This window comes from Pelobates fuscus, chromosome 9, assembly GCF_036172605.1.
Source record: "Pelobates fuscus isolate aPelFus1 chromosome 9, aPelFus1.pri, whole genome shotgun sequence".
NCBI classification, from domain to species: domain Eukaryota; kingdom Metazoa; phylum Chordata; class Amphibia; order Anura; family Pelobatidae; genus Pelobates; species Pelobates fuscus.
This window is the reverse complement of record NC_086325.1, coordinates 129,949,461-129,976,035: the sequence shown is the minus strand read 5'-3', so window position 1 is coordinate 129,976,035 and position 26,575 is coordinate 129,949,461. Positions and strand designations below refer to the sequence as shown.

Below are 26,575 nucleotides of genomic sequence, written 5' to 3'. Positions count from 1 at the left end.
AAGCCCCCAAACAAGGGACACAGCTTGAGTGCACGTACGAACAGTTTAATTTGTGGCGTTTTGTCTGCGTTCGTGGGATCTGAGTGCTTTTCGGATATGTTGGGTGCTCAGACCTAGGCTATCCAGGGATATAGGACTCAAGGGGGTACCTACTTGTTAAATATGTATTTTAGGGAGTTTTTGTTATGTATGTCCTGGACCTGAGAGTTAATGTAATTATGTATGTGCATTTACTGTAGTCCCCTCTCATGTCCAGTGGAGAATGCCCCTGGAATATGTAAGCAGAAACCCCTTACATGGGGACTTGTTTAATGGCTTCCATTAAAACAGTTCCTGCTTACCCTCAACATAAAGTCTCATCCAATGTTTCTAAGGAACAGCTATACCAGCTATACGGTGTTTGGATTATCGTGCTTTGGATTATGATAGCATCACTCTGAAAAGGGGAAAAGAACATCCTTGGCGGCGAGGCCCCTCTTCCTCTTGGGGTGGCCGCCACAGCCAATTTTAAAATCAAATAGAGATCTAAATTCATTATTGCCAGAAAAACCTAATGTTACTTTGAGAGGGGCACCTAACTTTAAGTCAGTTTTAGTACATAGTTATTTAACCCCTTAAGGACCAAACTTCTGGAATAAAAGGGAATCATGACATGTCACACATGTCATGTGTCCTTAAGGGGTTAAAAGATAATAAAAAAGAACTGATTAAGAAGTATTTTGGCGAATGTATAGGTTTTTATAGATGTAAGATGTATTTGGGATGTAAAAATATGTCTCAGGGAGATAGATGGGTTTGTAAGGAGTTTAAGTCTGAAACAACATTAAAGGAGTATAATATTAGAGAATGTATTACTTGTTTTAATAATAATGTAATTTACCTCCTAAAATGTCCCTGTAAATTACAATATGTGGGAAGGACTACACACACACACACACATTATATATATATATATATATATACACACACACATATACACACACACACACACACACACAAATTTGTGAGCACATCTCCAATATCCTTAAAGGAGTGGAGAGCCATAGCATTTCAGACCATTTCACAAAGACACATAATCAAGATCCTGGGCCCTAGGGGGTTGGAATTTGTAGATATAAAAAAGGTTTTGAGAGATTGGAGAGGGGGATAGCATTAAAAAAATTAGACAAGAGGAGATGAAATAAGCTTTTTATTTAGAAACGCTAGCTTTCAGGTCTTAGTATTAATTTACATAATGCTCTGTAATTGTTTTATTGCTGTATTTTCACCTGTTAGGGTTACCTCTTTCCACCGTTCCTATTTTTATTTTTATCTTTATTTATTCTTATTTTAATTTCATTTATATATTTTTTATTCTTACTTTTATTTTGGCCCCTTTAACTATGGTTCCCTTCTCATTGTGGTTCTTTTTTCTAGTATGGCCCTTTTAAATACTACTATTGTTTTTAATACGGTCTGTGGTTCATTGCTGTAATACTATATAATGATGCTGTTTATTTACAATATTTATATTTCTCAGGTACTATATGTATTTTTTTTTTCTCATTCAACATTGCTATTTATTTTGTACAACTTTTTTTTCTCCCAAATTAACTTGAACAAGAGACTGGATGTTATTTTCATTTTAGAATGGATTATATACACTTTACTTTTACTTTAAGTAGGAGCTTAATAACTGTGCCCTGGGATTATGGGGAGGTTTGGCTGCTTTATAAGTCGAACAAGTGCGGGAGGACTCATCACTCTTGAAAAAGCCCCAGTAGGTGGGGCGAAATGCGTTGTAAGACAAAACCCAGTAAATACACACTTGCATGTGGATGAACTGAGACGCCAAGGCTGACAGGACAGAGGATCTAAAAGAGAGGTATAAGCAGTATCCTGTATTAGCCGGCAGCGCGTTTGGTATTGCAAGAGATTGTATGGAACATTGCTGATTTATTTTTAATATGTATGGAACGGAATAAAGTTACAACCTAAGGATTTTCAGCTGGTGGTGAGTTTGTACTCCTGAGATCATTGGGTCCTTTATACTCAGAGGGCGCTATCGTTTAGAGTGGTACTTTAATCAGGCTGTACTTTTACATTTTTTTATAATTAGATACCCAGTCTTTATATGTTGTGCCTATAATATTGCACTAGGATTCTTTTACGTTTTTACTTTCAGAATCTTATAACCAACGTTGGGATTTTTTGCAAGTGTACCTGTTTTTGCCACAGATTGATTACACACAAATGTGGTGGTTTTAACACTGAAAGTGTATTTGAACTATTAGCTAATTATTAGTGTGTTGAATATTGATATTGTGATTTATTTTGGTCACTTGAGCACTTTGAATGGCCATTTTGCATGAACACAAGTTTGAGATACTTAAATGCACTTTTTTTTGTGGAATATCACTTTCAATTAATAAAAAAAAAATGGTGAACCTATTTGTGAGTATTTATTGATTAGAAATAGTTTTTTCCAGGATTGTATATGGTTGCTGCAATATTGAATTGTGACACACTATTACAGAGAAATATTATTTCTCTAAGTTTGTATATCCTTGTACATAATTTGTGCCACCTTATTTATTAGATTCTATTTGTATTTTTTTCTGGTATTGAAAAAGATAAGGAGTACGTATTTTTCGTTCTATAAAGATGCACCTGACCATAAGACGAGTCTAGTTTTTAGAGTAGAAAAAAAAAGTGTTCCTTACCACCCACTGCCCTGTCCCATAGTGTTCTTCTCCCCCACCCGTCCCATAGTGTTTTTCCACCCACCCCCAGTCCCATAGTGTTCCTTACCACCCACTCCACTCCCGTCCCATAGTGTTCCGTTTCCACCCACTCCCCTCCCCTGTTCCACAGTGTTCTTTCACCCACTCCCCTCCCTCCCCTGTCCCATAGTGTTCCTTATCACCCCTCCACCTGTACCTTAGTGCCACTCTCTCCCCCCTTGTTCCCGGGTAGGTCTACTACTTTTATGTAGACATTTCCCCTCACTTTTGAGGAGGAAAAAAGTGCGTCTTATGGAGCGAAAAATATGGTAATCAAATGAGAGACAAAACAGTAGATAGCATAGATTTCTTTTTAGAAATCTGAAGAGATTATTAATAAAAGAAACACAATAATTTGTGCCACCTTATTCATTAGATTCTATTGACATCAAGGTATGTAACAAGAACAGTTTTGTTTACCAAAAACACATAATTTAACATTGTGTAAGCTTAATAAAAATTATATTGGCCTTTTAAAAAAAAAAAAAAACATAGGGGGAGTGGGCAACACGCTACACAAGCAGCCTGGGAATCTGCAACTCAACTTTGTTGAAATGTCCCTACAGCAACTGGAAGATATATTCGACCGCTTTTGGACCACCCTGGAGGCAAGACTGACTGCTTCTGTGATGCATCAGTCTGAACAAGAGGCAGGGAATGTAGAGATGAGTGAGGTAGTGGGCCACCTTCGGGCACTCTACTGTCTCATGTGCAAGAAACCCCTGCTTCAAGCCTACCTGTGCTGAGGGCTAACAAGGGCAAGACCCTAACGCATTGACCACATGCGGTACCACAACCCAGGTGTTCTCAACCTCCTGTCTCTCCACTATGGGGCAAGACTTGAACTCTTTGAGCCCCCAGGTCCATGGTTCACTGATACTGGCCTGTATACCAGCCAGGGGCTGGAAGGATATTCCCCTTTGCGCTCCCTCTACCGATCCTCTTGGACTCTCCCCGCATCCGTGTCTCTTGCCTGCAATGGCTGGCATAGGTTGACTTCCCACAAACTAGAAATCGGTTGAAGGTGGAGGGAGTCCCTAGTCGCCATCTGGTGCACTGTGGCGATTCCGCCATCCTAAACATCACCTGAGCTTAATTATATTATAGTGGTCCCATGTACTATACTTTGGTTTTCCTTTTCTGATTCTAGCCTAAATTTCTAGCATGCATTTTATTTTACTGTGTTTAGCTCACAGTTGTGTCTGCTCTCCACGTGAATCTTCGTTGGTGGCTCCAGTGGCACCATACTAATACACCATGAATGTAGTATTATTGTGTGTAGACAGGTGTTTTGTACCTTTGCCAGGTACATGTAGACCTTGAATGGGAACATTTGAGACGCAGCCTTTCCAGTTTGTTTTTTTTCAAACTTTGAATTTTTATGCTGTTTCTATGTCCCATTTTGGAATAGTTGAGCAGGTTGGTTATTTAAACTACCCCACAAACACATACCCCGTCGTATTTCAAAAGGCATATTTTGAACCTTAGCGTGGGATCATTTTTTCGCTATTTCGTACCAAGTGTAGTAATAATAAAAAAAAAAAAAAAAATCCTTTTTGACATACACAGTGGACTTTTACTGTATATTCTGAAAACTTTATGTGTGCTATGGTAGTATAATAGTTCATAGGTTGCTCAGCTATGTCATCTGAGTACAGCACTACCCCGATATGTACCTTTGCCAGGTATATGTGGATGTTAAAGGGGCACATTTGAGACACAGAAATTCAGTTTTTTCAAACGTTCAATTTTTACGCCATGTTCCATTTTGGAGTAGTTTAGCTGGTTGGCTATTCAAACTACCCCACAAACGCATACCATTTTTTAAAGAATACACCCTGGGGTATTTCTAAAGGCATATTCTAATGGAATTTATAAAAACTTACAAGGAAAAGTTAACAGATCTTAACATGTATAGCTTGGAGGAGAGACGTGGCAGGGGGGATATAATAGAAACATTTAAATACATAAAGGGAATCAATACAGTAAAGGAGAAGACTATATTTAAATGAAGAAAAACTACCACAACAAGAGGACAGTCTTAAATCAGAGGGGCAAGGGTTTAAAAATAATATCTGAAAGTATTACTTTAATTAGAGGATAGTGGATGCATGGATTCCAGCTGAAGTGGCAGAGGTTAACACAGTGAAGGAGTTTAAGCAGGCGTGGGATAGGTATAAGACTATCCTAGCTATAAGATAAGGTCAGGGACTAATGAAAGTATTTAGAAAATTGGGCAGACTAGATGGGCCGAATGGTTATTATCTGCCGCCACATTTTATGTCTAGTAATTAGACATGTCTAGCTATGCAGCCTGCATATATTGAGCCCTGCATCCCCTCTATGACACAATGCTGTGGCCTGCTTGTGGAGTTGGATAATTCTTGTTAGGTGGAGTCTTGGATTACCTATCTCATTTACTCTAAAAGCATTAGTTATATGCAATACATTTATGTGCTCTATTTTGGTTTAGTAATATGCTTTATTTCTCTTACGACCCAGTGGTCCAATTAAGTATTCTAACTCTGTGGCATATCTAAAATCAGAAAAAAAGAAAGTGCGCTGTGCCTTTAAATCATGGCTTCAATTTTTGTGCAATCAATATACAATTAAAGTGCTTAAACAACAAAAAGAGCTTTTGCCATACTGTGGAAACACCTTAACTAGTGTTTAAATTAAGTGCAACAAACAACTTTTTTTTTGCTTATGTTGTCGGTGCACTCCAAATATCCCCCCCCCTCCCAAAAAAAAAAAAAGTTAGGGAGGACAAATATCCAGAGTTCAACATGAAAGAGAAAAACAAAAACCATGGCATAATATCATCTGGATAATAGTATGTTTTAAACACTAACAAACATGGATCGAGTACAAGACTGCTCAGGCTATATACGCTCTCAATATATCTTCTCCCTTGTTTGTAGGGAAACGATGGATAGCCGAGATGAAAATGTAAACACACTATTTTCATAAAAGCAGAGACACACGTCTCACCAGTCCTGTAAGGAGCTTTACACAGTCCCGCTAGTCTCAATTGCCGGCACCCCTGGATTCCAGGGCCATAACGTTTGTATCGGTGGGCGGAGTATGACTACATCCTCAGTGTAACGGAATTGCGTTCCTACGCTCAGTGTAATGATGCGTTTCACCACTCCTGGCTTCCTCAGATCACTTCTCTCGGTCTGTATCCATAAGTATTTAAATGCGTCTTGTGGGCGTTTTAGTCCGAAGTCGGATATTCCAAGCTCTCAATTGGCTCAAGACCTTTTTGTGCATATTTATACATAACAGTCCATATCAATTCAAAAATAGACAAAAACAATCCACAAATTGCAAACAGCTAGACATATCTATCCTAATTGTTTATAGTATATACATATTTTTCAACTTAAAGTAAAAAAATATGTTATCATACATATAAAAGGAAATTGCTTAAGCAAACAATATACATTCAAGCTTTCAATGAATTAAAACATAACTAGGGAAATGGTTAATGCAGGATAATATATATTTGGAAAAATATGAATAAAATGTATTTAAAATTACTATATACAAAATGTATAAAAAAAAAAAAAAGTCAAACTCTACATTGAGTCCATATGGTGTTAAGGTATTTAGTCTTAAAGGGAAACTGTTTTCCTGGCACTGCAGGTCCCCTCTCCCTCCCACCCCCCAATCCCCGGTTGCTGAAGGGGTGAAACCCCCTTCAGTAACTTACCTGAGGCAGCGACGATGTCCCACGTTGCTGTTTCCTCCTCCGCCTCTGCATTGCGTCAGCCGGTGGGCGAGACTGATCCCGCCCACCGGCCGGGGAGACCTAATCCGCATGCGCGGCAATGCCACGCATGCGCATTAGCACTCCCCTTAAGAAACCATTGAAAATGCATTTCAATGCTTTCCTATGGGGAAATGAGCGACGCCGGAGGTCCTCACATAGCGTCGCTAGTGGCTGTCTAGAGGTGGAGTTAACCCTGCAAGGTAATTATTGCAGTTTATATTAAGAGTAGTGGGAGTTGGCACCCAGACCACTCCAATGGGCAGAAGTGGTCTGAGTGCCTGGAGTGTCCCTTTAACACCCACTTAATTTCCTATTTTTTTTCCCCCATATTCAGCATTGTGAGATAGAACTGGTGATATGGTCAGAATACAATCCCGCTCATGCTAAGTTTGTGTGATGAATACGATTTAACCCTTCAGGACCAGGCTGTTTTGGCCATGTTGTAAGTTAAGGACCAGAGCTGTTTTAACACTTGTGGTGTTTGTGTTTAGCTGTCATTTTTCCTCTCTCACTTACTGTTCCCATACAAAATATATATTGTTTTTTTTTCCCAGAAGAAGGGCTTTCTTTACATACCATTATTTATATCATCTCATAAAAAAAAAACACACACCACTTGTTTTTTTTTTACTTTTACTTGAAAAATCTTTTCCTTACCTACAAAAGTCAATGAAAAAGACTGCTAGGTAGATTCAAAATGTTGTCCTGAGTTTAAAAACACTCAGTGTTTACATGCTTTTTTTTTTTTTAAGTTATAGGGCTATAAGTAGAAGTAGGACAGTTTCAAAATATATATATTTTTAAAATTCATCAATAGTGACATTGTAACACTGTTATCGGTCATACATATCCCAATCACACCTCACATGTACATATTTTTTTAAAGTAGACAATCCAGGGTATTCAATATGGGGTATGTCCAGTCTTTTTTAGTAGCCATGTAGTCAAACACCGGCCAAAGTTAGCATTTATATTGGTTTGTGTTAAAAATGCAAACAATTATGAACGCAACTTTGGCCAGTGTTTGTGACCAAGTGGCTACTAAAAATACTAAACATATCCCATTTGCAATACCTTGGGTTGTCTTTTGCAAATGGTTTGCCATCATGGGGGTAATTCTCATTCCTGGGCTACCATACGCTCTCAAAGGCTAAATAACCAATCTGGCAATTTTCAAAGTGAATTTTTTTTTTAACCTTATATTTGACACTAACGTTCAAAACACTATAAAACCTGTGCATGGGGGGGAGGGGTACTGTTATAATCAGGAGACTTCGCTGAACACAAATATTAGTGTTGCAAAACGGTAAGACTTATCACAACAATGATATAATCAGTGAAAGTTCTGTTTGAGTGTGAAAAATGCAAAAAACTTCACTTTCACTGACAATATCACTGATATGTTTTGCTGTTTTGAAACACTAATATTTGTGTTCAGCGAAGCCTCCAGAGTAAAACAGTACCCCCCATGTACAGGTTTTAGGGTGTTCTAGGAAGTTACTGTCAGGCGCCCGATCAGGTAGGAGATGATTGCCAGAGTTAACTAAAGAGGAAGAATAATAAGACAGGTATAAGGAGCAATAAGGATTCAGTGAAAGAAAATAACACCTTGTAAATAAGAGTGTGCAGCAATGTCCAGATAGTGGTTATGCAGGATAATGCAGAGTTGATAGTAATTCAGGTCGGTATGAAGCAGGGTTGGAAGTAGACCAGGTTGGCAGGATATAGCAGAGAAGCAGAGTTGTAAGTAATCCAAGTTGGTAAAAAAACAGGGGTGGTAGCAAATCAGGTTAGAAGCCAGATCTGAAATATTTTCAGTATGAACATCAACTTCAATGTAAAGGCAACTTGGTTTGTCGGGTGTGGCCTTTTATAGCAGAACTGATTTCATGTTATACAGGTGAGAGTCTGATGTGACTAGTGGCTAGGGAGGCCACTAGAGGCGAGAAACAGATACTGGATTTAAAGGAACGGTGTCAAACAGAAAAAATCTTGCCAGTCAGGATAGGCACCTGACAGTTACATGGTTAGATACAGTGCTAGCAAATTAAATTCTCTGGACTTTCAGCCTGGGTTGTCGATAAAATTACTTAATTATGTAAAAATGTTACATAATATGCACATAGAATTTAACCCCTTTAAACCGGACGGCGTACTATTACGCCCTATTCTAAGCGTCTCTAAACGCTGCAGGGCGTAATAGTACGCCCTCCGTTTTTTGTTACTTACCCGGTCGCCGGCGATCCCACGCCGGCGATCGCGGTTGGGGAGACTCACCTGGGATCCCAGGGAGTCCCCCGCGGCAGATCCTGCCTCCTCCGGCCCCCCGGCCATGTGAGAGTGAGGTCCTATTTTCTCCCATTTTTTTCATCTTAAATTATGTTTCATAGCTAAATATTTGATATTACATGAAAGCCCTTTTTCCCTTGAATAAAATTATATATAATAAGGGTGGGTGCATTTAATATGAAAGAGGTGAATTACGGTTGGACAGACATATATATCGCAAATGCCAGGTTTTGTTTACGTTTTGTTTTGTTCACAACGTGTACATTTGGCTCAGTCCTTAAGGGGTTAAGGGGCTTATTAAAGATTTCCATTTGTGTATGTTTTGATAAATTCTTCATGCAAAGTCTTTGTATATATTTACCAATGTATATATGCACATGGTAATGACAGTTTTGTTTTGTTTTTTCTGTTGCAGTTTTTAACCACAGGAATTAACTCAGTCTTGGTTAAGACAAACAACTATTTCTGTCTGCTTGATATCTAGTTGTCTAGCAAAATGGTAGTGAGGACAGCACAAATAATTTTGTGATAATTATTTTCACTTGAATGTTTAAAACAGAGTAAAAAACGTACAGGTTTATTCAATAAATTGAGAATTACATTGGATTAAAAGTAATGGAAAAATGATTTATGTCAACTAGGCTTTCAGTTTCATACTTAAGCCTTATATTTAAAATCCACTTTGAATTCACTTAGAATTCTTAATTTCGTAAATAGTAATTTTAGTATAAAAAATAAATGAAAAAAAAAAGGTTTTTCACATTTTTAAACAATTTAGTAGATGTATGACAACATGCATGCATTTAATGATGTACTTTTACAATGATGATGATATATATATATATATATATATATATATATATATATATATATATATATAAATTGCTTGCAAAAGCTGCAAAACTCTTGTCTGCAGTCTTTGGAAGCCCTCCCCTTTCCAGTTTCTGTGGCTGTTCAATCACAGACCAATGCAGTTTAATATGCAATCTTTGCAAGACAGGTGCTTTAAGCTATTAATTGCCTCTTGAGTTTAGCTCCACAGTGAATGCTTTAACACAGTTAATTTATTGAAGTGCCCATTTCTATTGAAAGTTGCACTTTTTGTAAAATAAAACAAAAACAGAGGACACTCTTCACACATAAAGCAGTTCATCAGGGTAAAGTTCTTAAGGTATGTAGACTATTCCTTTAAATAGTTATCCAAATATTTTTTTCCACCATACCTGTGGTCTCCATGCATTAACTCGTCCTTGTTGATGCAGTCTTGCTAAATTCGGAAACCATGATGAAAACATAGACTTAAGATAGGAGCTGGCAGAGAACTGTTGTGGAGTGACATCACCTTTTTGCAACCCAAGGGGCAGAGAACAACCTATGAATGGGTTAATATATAGAAGAATATATTTTCATTTGCTGTATACAATATCATAATTAATGCATACAATGTAAACTATGTATGTTTCATATATAAAATGCATTTTTTTGTTGTTGTTATAATAAGGTACAATGAAGGGGATGGAGTACAGAAAGGAAAAGGAAGTGATTAAAACAGGTACAAAATATACAAATAAGGCAAACAACCCACATAAAAATAAGATTCAAACAAACCATTATAGAAGTTCAATAAAGACCATATAGATGAAATGCTTCAAGACAGAATATACATAATTACATTAGTTTTATAAGATGGACTTGACATGAGGGAAATATATAAAATCCCTAAAATATTTAAAGTGATTTTCACTTTGTGTTGTTTCCTGGCATCTGTGAACAACTAAAATGTGCATCCGCAATTTGGCTATCCCAAACATTCCACAGAGATTTTTTGTTTGGGATACTGTTGTAGAGGACCCGTCATAGGTTTGACTTTTGTTCACTATGTCACTATTGTTATCCAATAATAGAGTGTGACAGAACCATCTGTCTGTGAATTACTTTTATTTTCCCTTCATTCGTCTGTTTGTTCGGCTATTTCCCTGTCCGTACAGCCCCCTTGCTATTTTCTTCATTTTACAGAACAACTGCCGAACGGCCGGCCATGGAAGTTTGCTGCTTGTTAACCTCTTGGCCTCATCAGAATGTTGTGGTTAACCACAGACACTTCTTAATTGTCGAATGCGACTGGGTGGTCGTCGTTCGTACGAATGCCCAGCAGTGCCCAGCGGTGTTCGTCATCGATTTCATGAAACTGAAAACGGACACTATTTCTCACGAACACTGCTGAAGCCGCTGACCTCTCTTCTTCTGTTCATCCAGCATACAAACGACCGGCCCATTCGGTACTTTTCTGCACGAATGGACTTACCCCAGATAGCTATGCCATGGAGCCCATTCGTATAACGAAAGACTATGTGAAAGACTTTTGGACTGTGCGTATGGGATCTGAGCACCATTCGGTAATAATTTGCGCTCAGATCTAAGCTATCTGGGGATGTGTTGAATGCCCATATTCTGTTCGGTAGTTTTTATATGATATATTTTTGTGTGTTTTCATCACCACGTGTAAAATTGAGTTTTAGCCTCTATCCTTGGAGATAATTAAATTACTTCCCAATTATCTCCAGGATAGAGAGGAGGGTTTACAATATGCCGGTGGGAGTGTTTATCTCTGCAATGCTCTGATTGGTTACTGTAATATTTTGTACCAGTTTTCCACCAGGTCCCCTAGGGGAGTGTCCACCTGGTGGAAGACCTGCATAAATACCGGGCAGGTAGCCCACATTAAACCAGATTCCTGCTGACGCTCAATACAGAGCTTTGTCTCATACTTGGGGGGATTTATTTGTATGGTTTTCTCCTGTTGGTGTGGATGATTCGTATGATTTCTGTTTGGCTGTTTGGAGTGAAGTTAGCATTTAGTAATTATAAAAATGCCCAGAGTGAGGAAGACAGAATGATCTATAAGATTAGGCAGAAAGAGGCTAAGCAAGTTGTAAGAGCTTCCAAATCACACACAGAAGAGAAAATAGCAGTACAAAAAGGGAACAACACATTTTTTAGATACATAAATGAGAAAAGGAAAGTAAAACAAGGATTTGTTAGATTAAAAACAAAAGAAGTAAGGTATGTAGAGGATGATAAAGGTCTAGCTGACTGCCTCAATTCATATTTTTGTTCAGTATTTGCAGATGAAAATGGACAAATGAGTCATTTGTTACATGTGAGTTTACAGAGGAAGAGGTTCTATTTCAACTGTCAAAAGTAAAGACAAATAAGTCACTGGGGCTTGATGGAATACACCCAACATTATTAAAAGAGCTTAGTAGTGTACTAGCAACACCATTAACATATTTATTTAACCAATCATTATTAACAGGAGTAGTCCCAGAAGATTGGAATTTAGCGAATGTTGTGCCCATTCACAAGAAAGGTAGTAGGGAGGAGTCAGGCAACTATAGGCCAGTAAGCCTTACTTCAGTAGTGTGGAAAGTGATGGAAATCATGTTAAAGGATAGAATTGTTGAACATCTAAGATTTCATTATCAGAGACAACATGGGTTTACTTCAGGGAGATCATACCAAACTATCTTATTGATTTTTTTTTTTTGATTGGGTCACTAAAATAATAGATCAGGGTGGTGCAGTAGACATTGCTTACCTAGATTTCAGTAAGGCTTTTGACACTGTTGCACATAGAAGGCTTATCAATAAACTGCAATCTTTAAGTTTGGATTCCAATATTATTGAATGGGTAAGGCAGTGACTGAGTGCCAGGCAACAGAGGGTTGTAATCAATTGAGTATATTTGAAGCATGGTCTTGTTACCAGTGGGGGTACGTCAGGGATCTGTACTTGGACCTATTCTATTTAATATTTTTATTAGTGGTATTGCACAAGGCCTTGGTGGTAAGGTATGTCTTTTTGCTGATGATACTAAGATATGTAACAGGTTTGATGTTCCAGGAGGGATAAGCCAAATGGCAAATGATTTAGGTAAACTAGAAAAATGGTCAAAGTTGTGGCAACTGACATTTAATGTGGATAAGTGCAAGATAATGCATCTTGGACGTAAAAACCCAAGGGCAGAGTACAACATTTTTGATATAGTCCTGACCTCAACATCTGAGGAAAGGGATTTAGGGGTAGTTATTTCAGATGACTTGAAGGTAGGCAGACAATGTAATAGAGCAGCAGGAAATTCTAGCAGCATGCTTGGTTGTATAGGGAGAGGTATTAGCAGTTGAAAGAGGGAAGTGCTCATGCCATTGTACAAAACACTGGTGAGGGGGCGGGGCGGGGCCACCGAACTGAGAGGCAGCAAAACACTAAGCCTCCCGGCCTGTGCCCGGAAAGAGACGCAAAAATAAGCACCCACAATACCCTGACAAGGAATTAACTGATCTACCTTTAACAAGCAGTGCCCAAGCTTCCTGGGGATACCAAACAGAGGCAGATTTCAAGCCAGGAACACTGCAAACAAACAAGCAGGCCTTTGCACCATCACGCGCATGAAAGATGGCGACCCCCGCCGACACGAACTGACCGGTGGACGGGAGGCAATGATACACCGGCCACAACAGCTGCCTGAAAGAATGCTCCGAGGCAGGGGGTGGCCCGGCTCCAGGGGGTAACCCAGGCCGCATGGCGGCAGCACACTCCGGGGCGGAAGACACCGCGCGGGGACCAAGCTGGCCGCCTAAATGGACAAAGGCAACAACTACAGCCCGCCTGAAAACTTACCCCAGAAGGAGAAGCAACAAGAGGGTCTAGCATGGGCGGCTCACACTGGCCCTGGCAGGGCCGGGCACCAGACGGATCAACCAGGCCGTGGCCTCGACCACGGGAGAGGTGGGTGCCCGGGCATCTGGGTCTGGGGTCCCAGGAAAGCCTAGTCCCTGGCGCTGTGAGCCAGGTGGGGCAGGACTGCGTTGCCCCCCCGACGGACCGGTGGTCGTGGGGGGCGGACACCGGCTCCAAGTATGTGGCCGGCGTCGGGTGAGACGCAGGAACACACTCCTCAAGGGACCCACGCGGAGCTGGGGAGGTGCAGGGAGCGGACGGCCGGAGGACTTTTGTGGTGGGGCCCAACGGACAGTTTGAGCTCCCGAGTGCCCACGGAACTGTGGGGGACCCGACCGGTGAGCGGAGATCGGCGTGGGGGCGAGGAAAGGAGGCCTGGCACCCCAGGCACAGTGTGGAGACAGCACCATGAGGGACTCCCCCAGACGGACATGGGGACTGACAGAGCCACCCTGTCGATTGATAGCTCACATTTGTATTTTAAAAGTTGCATTTATTTTTTAAGTTGTTACCTTTTTTGATTATATAATGCTGGCTCTTCTCTACCAAGTCAGTTTAAAATACCAAAGGAATGTACAGTTTATGCCATAATGCTCATAGGAGCCTAAGGTTGATACTGTCCACTGATGCATATTTAACAGCTGACTGCTGCATGATAGACTGCACAGTCGCTTATTACTGTAAACTTGATATCCAAATAGCTTCATAAAGTATTATTGCACAGCAGCTTAAAATTACTATGTTAGCTTAAAATGCCAAAGGAATATACAGGGCATACTATAACGCCCATAGGGGCCAAGGATTGATGTTGTCTGCCGTTGCATACTTAATGGCTTACTGTTGCATGATAGCCTGTAAAGTCGCTTATTACTGCATACTTGATAGCCAGATAGCTTCATTATATCCTAATGCACAGCAGCTTAAAATCAAATATGCTCCTTAGGTTAAAAGTTGGAAAAGTTTTTGTATTTTTGACTATTACTTAATGTCTGCATCTATTCTGCAAGTTGTTTTATCCACCTCTGCACAGGCGGCAATCTGCACTTACTAACCACAGCACTTGCACACACCAGATAACACAAAACACTTACTTAACGCTCTAACCGAACTAAAAGGGTAACACAGTACATAAGAGTATAAAGCACAAAGCAACCAACTGCGAACAAAAAAGTTAAGCTAAACAGGCTGAGACAAATCCGCCTCTGTGCAGGCAACCAAATGAAAATACTGTGTTAAACCAATGCTTAGGCCCTTGCGTAGGCAATTACTTGCTTTATTACAAATCAGTTTGATGCATGAAATTCTATTGTGAAAACAATAAAAATATTCAAAACAAAACACTGGTGAGACCTCGCTTGGAGTATTGTACGCAGTACTGGAGACCGTATCTTGAGAAGGATATTGATACTTTGGAGAGAGTTCAGAGAAGGGCTACTAAACTGGTTCATGGATTACAGGATAAAACTTACAAGGAAAGGTTAAAGGATCTTAACATGTATAGCTTGGAGGAAAGACAAGACGAAATACATAAAGGGAATCAACACAGTAAAGGAGGAGACTATATTTAAAAGAAGAAAAACTACCACAACAAGAGGACATAGTGTTAAATTAGAAGGAAGTATTACTTTGCTGAGAGTGTAGTGGATGCATGGAATAGTCTTCCAGCTGAAGTAGTAGAGGTTAACACAGTAAAGGAGTTTGAGAATGCATGGGATAGGCATATGGCTATCCTAACTATAAGATAAGGCCAGGGACTCATGAAAGTATTTGGGCATTCTGGATGGGCCCAATGGTTCTTATCTTGCATCATATTCTATGTTACTATTGTATTAATTACAATTTAAAGGACCTGCCTGTCAACAAATATTAGTGTTTCAAAAAAGTAAAACGTATCACGATGGTATCGTCAGTGAAAGTGCAATTTTTTGCATTTTTCACACATATATATCATTGTGATACGTTTTACTCTTTTGAAACACTAATATTTCTGTTCAACAAAATCTCCTGAGTATAACAGTGCCTCCCACGTACAGGTTTTATGGGTTTTCAGTAGTTATAGAGTCAAATATAAGGCTTGCATTTCAGTTTTTTCACATTGAAATTTGCCCGATTGGTTATGTTGCTTTTGAGACTGTATGGTAGCCCAGGAAGGAGAATTACACCTATAATAGCATAAATTTACAAAACTAGACAACCCTGGTATTGCAAATGGGGTATGTCCAGTCTTTTTCAGCAGCCACTTGGTAACAAACACTAGCCGAAATTAGCGTTCAAACTATTTTTTTTTTCAAATTTCACACACAAACAAATATGAATGTTAACTTTGCAAATATGAACGCTAACATATAGCGCAAATTCAAGTTTTTGTTTTGTTTTGATCTGAACTTGTACAACTGCCTCAGTCCTCAGTGGGTTAAGTTCACATAGAAGTAAGAAGCACATATCAAGGGGCATTGCAGAATCCATAGAAAACAAGCACCTGCTCCAATACGTTACAACCTTCTTTACTAAACTCCTGCCAGAAGTGGACCCAGAACTCCTCACAATACACCGCATTCACATCATCACCGAGAGATGTGCTCATGCGGATCCATTATTTTCATATTAACCCCTTAGTGACCAGATCAATTTTTTTTTCTCAAAATGAATGCATGCTACATTATAACACTTATATCTGTCAGGAATCCCTGAATAACCCTTCACATGTATATTTTTTAAAATAAGACAACCTAAGGTATTAAACTCAGGGTATTTTGACTCTTTTCATGCAACCATTTTACCACCAATCTATTCCAAATTAAAAAAAAAAATAATTGGTGATTTTTTTTGACACACATAGCAATTTAAGAATTCCTGAGAACTTACCGGAAAACTTTAAGGGTTACTGCCAGAGAACACCCCAATATGTGTTCAGCAACACCTCCTGAGTACAGTATAGGTGTGTTGGGTTCTTTGGGGGCTAAAAGACCTTATTAGGAGGGTGCGCATTCCAGTTTTCCACCTTGCACCCATGTCCTATTAGGGACATTTTTGAAGCTGGCCAATGTAATTTACCCCATCATATATTTTTGAAAAGTAGACAATCCAGGGTATTCAATATGGGGTATGTCCAGTCTTTTTTAGTAGCCGTGTAGTCACAAACACTGGCCAAAGTTAGCATTTATATTTGTTTGTATGTTAAAAATGCAAAAAGCAATTATGAATGCTAATTTTGGCCAGTGTTTGTGACTAAGTGGCTACTAAAAAAGACTGAACATACCCTATTTGCAATACCTTGGGTTGTGTTCTTTTGCAATTGGTACGCCATCATGGGGGTAATTCTCATTCCTGGGCTACCATATGCTCTCAGAGGCAACACAACTAATCTGGCAACTTTCAATGTGAAAAAATGGCCTTATAACCCTGTAACTTTCCTAAACACTATAAAACCTGTACATGGGGGGTACTGTTATACTCGGGAGATTTCGCTGAACAGAAATATTAGTGTTTCAAAATAGTAAACCATATCACAGCAATGATATCATCAGTGAAAGTGCCGTTTGTGTGTGAAAAATATAATCGCTGTGATGTTTTACTGTTTTGAAACACTAATATTTGTGTTAAGAGAAGTCTACCAAATAAAACAGTACCCCCCCATGTGCAGGTTTTAGGGAGTCTTGGAAAGTTACAGGGTTAAATATAGTGCTAGCAAATGTAATTCTCTGGACTTTTAGCCTGGGTTGTCAGGCAGATCCCCCAAATTGCAATCAATACAATTACTTAATTATGTAAAAATATTATATAAATATGCATGTAGAATTTAAATATATATACATATTTATATATTTGAAGTCTACATGTATATTTATGAAATTATTTACGTAATTATGAATATGGACAAAGGTGTATTTTGTATTTATATATATATATATATATATATATATATATATATAATTTCATTCTAAGTGTAGTTTAATATAAATATATATATTAATGTCAAAATACAGTTAGAATAAAATTACTTATAAATATATATAATTTCATTAAAAACTTTTTTTTTAATGGATTATTATTTATTTTTTATAGTAATATATGTACAATATATATAGTTATGGCATCCGATGCTCTGTCTCACTGCCGGGCGCCACGTGGGGCAACCTGGAAGTGATCGCTTTGGGGGAGTGATCACCCGGCAGCCCGGCAGTGAGGTGGGTATTGCACGATGACACGACATCGAGGCATCGCTGCAATACCGTTAGAGCGTCTGGAAGCGATTATGATCGCTACCAGTGCTCTCATTAGCCGCGGACTTATCAGGTACGTCCACGGTCCTTAAAGACCATTTTTGTTGGACATACCTGATATGTCCGAGGTCACTAAGGGGTTAAAGACCAAATCATGAAAGCCAGTCGCAAAAACCGACCACCAGCGGAATACAAAGCTCTGCATATTCATGTGGACCTCTCTCCGGCCACCCTGCTTCAAAAAGAGGACTCTCACTAATAACAGCATCTCTTCAGGCTCAAAATGTACCGTACCGATGGGAAGTTCCAAGATACAAGTGATGAGGAATGGGACATTACACGCGATCAAGACAGTGGAGGAAGGACGCGAGAACCTACAGGAATGGAACATACCTATCCAGGCCCCGGAATCACCGTCTGCACCATACACCAAGAGACTGTACTCAGAATGGCAAAAGGTCCCGTAAAAACCATGGACCCTCATAAGACATTGTATAACCACTGTTGCATGCGTTCCGCTTGAGTAACTTAGATTCATTCCACATGTTAATACAAATGTGTTTCTTTTTTTAGTACATAAGGTGCAGCTGGGTGGTTTTGTGTTATTTAGACAATGGGATAAGGCAGGTCCAGGTGCTCAAATTAAAAGACCCTCACACCTATGAGGCCAATGTTTAAGTTGATACAAAAAAAAGTTTCTATACAGGCAATAGAGTGGGCACCAAAACCTGGGCCGACTACAGTCAACCAGATATGTTAAGAAACTGTTTTTGTGACCTAAGCATATCATGCAGTTAGCATATAGTGCCATCGCCAGTGGGCTGACTACTTAGACGCAGTAGCGGGGTTTACTATAACCACGTCCCCAGGTAGTTGCAGGAGCCCAGTTGTTGGCAACTCCCCCTCCTTGGGGGACAGTAACAGGGTTATCTTGTTTGTTAATACTTTGTTTTTTTCAAGTACCGTATATACTCGAGTATAAGCCGAGTTTTTCAGCACATTTTTTGTGCTGAAAAACCCCAACTCGGCTTATACTCGAGTCAATAGTCTGTATTATGGCAATTTGCATTGCCATAATACAGACAGGGGCTGTGGGGGCTGTGAGAGAGCGTTACTTACCTCTCCTGCAGCTCCTGTCAGCTCTCTCCTCCTCCGCGCCATCCGTTCAGCACCTCGGTCAGCTCCCAGTGTAAGTCTCGCGAGAGCCGCGGCTCTCGCGAGACTTAGAGTGTGAGCTGACAGAAGAGCTGACCGGACGGCGCGGAGGAGGAGGGAGCTGACAGGAGCTGCAGGACAGGTAGGTAAGCTCTCTGCCAGCCCCCCTCTCCCCCCACTGAACTGCCAATGCTGGACCACCAGGGAAGGAGAGCCCCCCTCCCTGCCATATATCAAGCAGGGAGGGGCGACGAAAAAAATATATATTACTAATAATAATTACATTCAATAATAATAAAAATAATAATAATGAATTTAAATAAAAAATAATAATAAATAATAATAATAAAAAAAATTATAAAAAAAAATTAAAAAAATTGCCCACCCCCCACCAAGGCTCTGCAACACACACACACACACACACACACATACACACACACTGCACTCATACACACACTGCACTCATACATACACACTGCATTCATACACACACTGCACTCATGCATACACACTGCATTCATACACACACTGCACTCATACACACACACACTGCACTCATGCATACACACTGCATTCATACACACACTGCACTCATACACACACGCACTGCACTCATACACACACACTGCACTCATACACACACACTGCATTCATACACACACACTGCACTCATACACACACTGCACTCATACACACACTGCATTCATACACACACACTGCATTCATACACACACATTGCATTCATACACACACGCTGCATTAATACACACATGCTGCACTCATACACACACGCTGCACTCATACACACACGCTGCACTCATACACACACTGCATTCATACACTCACACTGCATTCATACACTCACACTGCATTCATACACTCACACTGCATTCATTATACACACACTGTAAATAAATATTCAATTAATATATTTTTTTTAGGATCTAATTTTATTTAGAAATTTACCAGTAGCTGCTGCATTTCCCACCCTAGTCTTATACTCGAGTCAATACGTTTTCCCATTTTTTGGGGGTAAAATTAGGGGCCTCGGCTCATATTCGGGTCGGCTTATACTCGAGTATATACGGTATATTGTTTTATGGTATCATACTCCACCCTTTTACCACCCACCCACCCACCCACTTACTCACCATTCTGTAATACCAGAACTCATAATTAGGTCAGAACAGATGCTTCAGGCATTTAACAGCTCCCACAACTTTGACCAACAAGAATTCCTGAAACGGGTCTCCCTCCCTAAACTGACCAATGACCAAGTAACATCTCTAACAGTACGTATCTCGCCCGAGGAAATTTGAGCGAGAAAGATGATTTCGGGTTTGCCACCCCACAAAGCGCCGGGGCCAGATTGCCTAGCGGGCAAATATTACCACGTTTTTGGGGACATGTTAGAACCGTATATGACGAAGCTGTTTAACTCTACCAACCCTGAAAAAGGCCTACTGCCAGACATGCTACTAGCCAAAATTATTACATTACCAAAGCCAGGGAAACCACCTAATGAATGTAAAAACTTTAGGCCAATCTCATTGCTTAACGTGGACGCCAAAATATATGCCAAAGTGCTAGCAACTACTGTCACTGATATTACCGGCCCTGATAGGAGGGGACCAAGTGGGGTTTGTGGCTTGGTGACAGGGGGCAGACAACTCATGCAGAGTGATGAACCTGGTGTGTCACATGAGGAAGACCGCTGGATGCAGAAAAAGCATTTGACTGGCTGAGCTGGGGGATCTTGGTCTCGGCTCTAGAAGAGTTTGGTATCCCGCAACAATTCATATCTCAGATAATAGTCCTGTATAATGAACCAACGTTGGTGGTGTCTACAGCTTTACCTCCGCTAGTTTTAAGCTCACTAATGGCACATGGCAAGGTTGTCCCCTGTTGCTGCTACACATTAGAACTTATGGCGGCACTGATCCACGCCCAATGTCCACGGCATCAAAATAGGGGACAGGGAACACAGGCTCAGTCTGTTTGCAGACTACGTCCTGATCACACTAACCCAACCACTAACGTCAGTGCCAGCAGTCCACAAATTCCTGGATGGACTATGATGTCATGTCCTACTACAAGCTTAACGAATCAAAATCCCAAGCTATGGGAATCAATCTCACAAAGGCAACCACCCAATAAGTCGAAGTATAGATTTAATTGGTCAAATAAACATATTAAATTCTTAGGCCTCTGGTTGTCTCGGAATCCCCAACACCTCTTGACAGACAACTACATTGGGATCTGGAAGGAGATAGAACAAACAATGAGGGACTGGAGAGACAAATACATCTCATGGGAAGGCAGAGCAGCTGCATTTAAAATGATGTTATTGCCTAAGCTACAATACATTTTCCGTTTATTGTCCATACCAGCAGCAATTTTTTTTTTCAAAAAGGCACAGAAAGATTTAACCATATTTACATGGGCAGGAAAAAAAAACAGGGTATCAATGAAGCACCTATGTAGACGCTATGACGAGTGAGGTACGGAAGTCCCTGATCTCCTACTATACCACAAAGCAACATTGATTGCACCCATGATACAGGCAAATGCGACTCAACACCACCCGCAGTGAGTCTCTATTGAGGAAAGCATCTTGGGGTGCCCCTCTAGCAGCTATATGCTGGATCCCTCCGGAACGTAGACCCGAAAAGTCCAACCTGTTACCTACCATACAGACCTTGCTGGGGCCCTGGGACAAGTACAAACAACCCTTTCTAGGGTCACACAAGTTATCTAGAGCTGCCCCAATGTCCGCCCTGCGTCACATAATCTCAAATTTTAACATAGCTAAATGGCAACAGGTGGGGATACACCATCTAAATTGCTTTTACGATAAGAGCATACCATTGTTGTTTCAGCAATTGGTTACAAAATACAAAATCCCAAACACGCTTCACCATGCATACCCCCAAATTAAACACCTTTTGGACTCAAACCTAGAGACCACACAGCCAGGGGTGAAAAATTAAACCATGTCTCCATTTGAGAAGATGTATGTGGGTGCCGTACCAGCTAAAGGGCAATTCTCAGTGTGCTACAAGGCACTAAACAAACACCAACCCTTTGGGAGGTGTCAGTATGCAGCGGAATGGGCTCGGGGCGCTGGGGAAAGCATTTCATATTCCCAATGGGCCAGAACCCTTCAGGCACTAAAAGGTGTCACACACTGTGCTTTACATCTGGAACTACACAGAAAAATAGTGCTCAGGTGGTATATGGTCCCAAGCCAGACTAGCACGCATTTAACCTGGCAGCTCCTCGAGGTGCTGGAGATGTGGGACACAAAGGGGTACAATGATCCACATATGGTGGACATGTCCAGTTCTTTCAAAAATGTGGAGGTGAAAGATCGTGGTGTATGAGATCATGGTGTATGAGTTTGTTAGGACAAATATCCCTAGACAACTTCTGGGCCTAATATTGTTGAGCTTGCCAACCCATATACACTGGGACAAAAAAGTGGTGAGCATACACGTACTTCTGGCCACCCTATCCTTAATAGCAAGGCATTGGAAAAGGACAAACCCACTGATAACAGATATAATCTCTATCGTAGATAAAAATAACACATACAAACTGGTACATTCTGAGCAAGAGGGAAGAAAACGTATGATGCTCATCTGGCAAGGGTGGGACCAGATGGTAGGGGAAAAGCGAATAAATAATTAACCCTAGAGAAATTTTCTACTCAACCATGCAGGGTTGGAGGCAGATGTATGGTGTAGGTATAGCCTGAGAGACCAAGGAGGGACTAACCATAGACTAGTACCCTGGGGCACCAAAAAATGAAACTTGGTATATCTCCCCAAAAGCAGTAGCTATAATCTTTTCAAATCATCAATAGCACAAAGATTACCCCTCTTCTTCCATCGTTGATGGAGATAAAGCATAACGGACACTTGCTAATGTCATGTACCATGTATTGCTAACATACCCATGTACAAAAATGATTGTTTACCAAGATACATATTTGATCCCCCATCAATCATCAAGATTTCGGGCTCCCAGGTGTCTTTTATACAGGTAATGAGTTGAGATTAGGAGCACTCTCTTAAAGGGAGTGCTCCTAATCTCAGCTCGTTACCTGTATAAAAGACACCTGTCCACAGAAGCAATCAATAAATCACATTCCAAACTCTCCACCATGGCCAAGACCAAAGAGCTGTCCAAGGATGTCAGGGACGATATTGTAGACCTACACAAGGCTGGAATGTTCTACAAGACCATCACCAAGCAGTTTGATGAGAAGGTGACAACAGTTGGTGCGATTATTCATAAATGGAAGAAACACAAAATAACTGTCAGTCTCCCTCTGTCTAGTGCTCCATGCAAGATCTCACCTTGTGGAGTTTTAATGATCATGAGAACGGTGAGGAATCAGCCCAGAACTACATGGGAGGATCTTGTTATTGGTCTCAAGGCAGCTGGGACCATAGTCACCAAGATAATAACTGGTAACACACTACGCTGTGAAGAACTGAAATCTTGCAGCGCCCGCAAGGTCCCCCTGCACAAGAAAGCACATGTACAGGCCCGTCTGAAGTTTGCCAATGAACATATGAATGATTCAGAGGATAACTGGGTGAAAGTGATGTGGTAAGATGAGACCAAAATCAAGCTCATTGGCATCAACTAAACTCGCCATGTTTGGAGGAGGAGGAATGCTGTCAATGACCCCAAGAACACCATCCCCACCTTCAAACATGGAGGTGGAAACATTATGCTTTGGGGGAAGGAGGGTTTCTGCTAAGGGAACAGGACAACTGCACATATCAAAGGGACGATGGACGGCCATGTACCATCAGATTTTGGGTGAGAATCTCCTTCCCTCAGCCAGGGAATTGAAAATGGGTCGTAGATGGGTATTCCAGCATGACAATGACCAAAAACACACAGCCAAGACAACAAAGGAGTGGCTCAAGAAGAAGCACATTAAGGTCCTGGAGTGGAGTGGAGACTAAGCTTACATTTCTTACTCTTTAGTTTAAAATCGCGTCTCTTATTTTGCCGTAACTGTTACAACTCAGATATCAATATAAAAAATGTGCTGTCAAATCGTATGCCATGTCAACTTCACTGTACCTAATTGGCCTGCTAATGCTATTGTGGCATCGCAAGGCAAAATGTTACCTGTATAAACATGCACAAGAAAAATAAAGAATTAAAAAAAAAAAAAAAAAAAAGTACCTAGGTGCAGGTAATATTCAAACATATTAGATATCTCAGAAACATTAAGTGCTAAAGAAATTTGTTGTATAGAGATACTAGGCAATATACATATATAGATGTGTCTATATATATATATATATATGAAGGAGTAGCCTGTGATTGTGGGAGGGGTTACCTGGCTATAAAAACTCAGGTCCCCTCCATGACAGAACCGTCACCACTGGGTTCATTCAGAACCCTAGACTTCTGGTTCACTCACCTGAGGCTTCGTTCCCACACTGTCTCCAAGCAAGTCATGTTTCCCAGACAAAAGGCTATCCGACCTGCAACCACATTTGCTCAGTCCGGTGAGTCTACTCACCTTGTGGATCCCAGCCTCCCTGCAGTCCACTCACCTTGTTAAAGCTGCTTATCTCCAGCCGCACGCTCCGCTCTGTTCCCCATTCCGGTCGGAGCCCACCAGAACTAGCATCAGGCTGACCTCTTACCTTACCGCGGCTTCCAGATCACATAATCCCGGTCCACGAACTGTGAATTTTCCCAAAGGGTTCATACATACACTATGTTCGGCCGCTGCATGGCTCCCATTCTTGAGAACAAACCCCTTTTGTGTCCTTGTTCGTGCCAGTCCAACCGTACGTTCTGTTCTATATTTTATGGTCACTTTCGGTGCCATTCATTCATATAAAATTAGCCAAACTCAATGGTCTAGTCGGTCTACTTGCGACCCCTAGGGACCACACTACAGTGTAATTTCTATTTCATGTACAATTTCGTTCACATGTATTCACTTCTTTAAATTAGATGAATTTAGTCTTATTTATGAGAACGGCAGCCTAGGTTAAGTGTTCTTATTGCAAACATGTTTGTATAAAAGTTCGTATTTCATATGTGGATGTCAGGATTGCGAACATTCTTTTTAGACAATCTTAATAAATGTTAATTTAGCTGGTTGATATTTTCACATACTATATCAAGCGTCCACATCTCATGTTCACGGTTTACCAATACTTTCGTACTATTACTTATTCCCCACGTTAAGTATTTCTCAAATCCGTAAATATTCATCACATTCGACTGACTTCACTTCACAAAAAATATAACTTATTAACGGTTACTTAGCCCTAGACAGGATACGTACTCAGGTGCAAATCCTAGCAGAATATCGTATTTCCATTATGCATGCATAACAATCACCACACGTTGCCTTGAGTTTCTGTTCATACTCTATTTTAGGTCTTTATTTACAGTGCTACTCTTCCCTGTACTTAGGAGAATTAATTGGATTCCTTGCTCCACTCAAGTTAACAGGTATACTCAGTTCCATAGTCACAGCCTATCAGTATCTAATGTACCAGTTCATAGAGGTTACCCATTATTTTATCCTCAGATAGCCACTACTAGCAATGCTGCTACATATAACTATCATCATAGAAACATAGAAACATAGAAACATAGAATGTGACGGCAGATAAGAACCATTCGGCCCATCTAGTCTGCCCAGTTTTCTAAATACTTTCATTAGTCCCTGGCCTTATCTTATAGTTAGGATAGCCTTATGCCTATCCCACGCATGCTTAAACTCCTTTACTGTGTTAACCTCTACCACTTCAGCTGGAAGGCTATTCCATGCATCCACTACCCTCTCAGTAAAGTAATACTTCCTGATATTATTTTTAAACCTTTGTCCCTCTAATTTAAGACTATGTCCTCTTGTTGTGGTAGTTTTTCTTCTTTTAAATATAGTCTCCTCCTTTACTGTGTTGATTCCCTTTATGTATTTAAATGTTTCTATCATATCCCCCCTGTCTCGTCTTTCCTCCATGCTATACATGTTAAGATCCTTTAACCTTTCCTGGTAACTTTTATCCTGCAATCCATGAACCAGTTTAGTAGCCCTTCTTTGAACTCTCTCTAAGGTATCAATATCCTTCTGAAGATAGGGTCTCCAGTACTGTGTACAGTACTCCAAGTGAGGTCTCACCAGTGTTCTGTACAATGGCATGAGCACTTCCCTCTTTCTACTGCTAATACCTCTCCCTATACAACCAAGCATTCTGCTAGCATTTCCTGCTGCTCTATTACATTGTCTGCCTACCTTTAAGTCATCAGAAATAATCACCCCTAAATCCCTTTCCTCAGATGTTGAGGTTAGGACTCTATCAAATATTCTGTACTCTGCCCTTGGGTTTTTACGTCCAAGATGCATTATCTTGCACTTATCCACATTAAATGTCAGTTGCCACAACTCTGACCATTTTTCTAGTCTACCTAAATCATTTTCCATTTGGCTTATCCCTCCTGGAACATCAACCCTGTTACATATCTTAGTATCATCCGCAAAAAGACACACCTTACCATCAAGACCTTCTGCAATATCACTAATAAAAATATTAAAGAGAATGGGTCCAAGTACAGATCCCTGAGGTACCCCACTGGTG

The 26,575-nt window shown here is 40.3% G+C and overlaps 1 protein-coding gene across 1 annotated transcript in view; it reads right to left on the bottom strand.

The window, feature by feature from the left end:
• Positions 1-26,575, bottom strand: part of F8 (coagulation factor VIII) — a 595,138-nt gene that overhangs the window by 37,060 nt on the left and 531,503 nt on the right. The window contains exon 24 of the mRNA XM_063432427.1: positions 10,050-10,198. Coding sequence (XP_063288497.1) covers positions 10,050-10,198 — 149 coding nt within the window. The remainder of the gene's footprint in view (positions 1-10,049; positions 10,199-26,575) is intronic.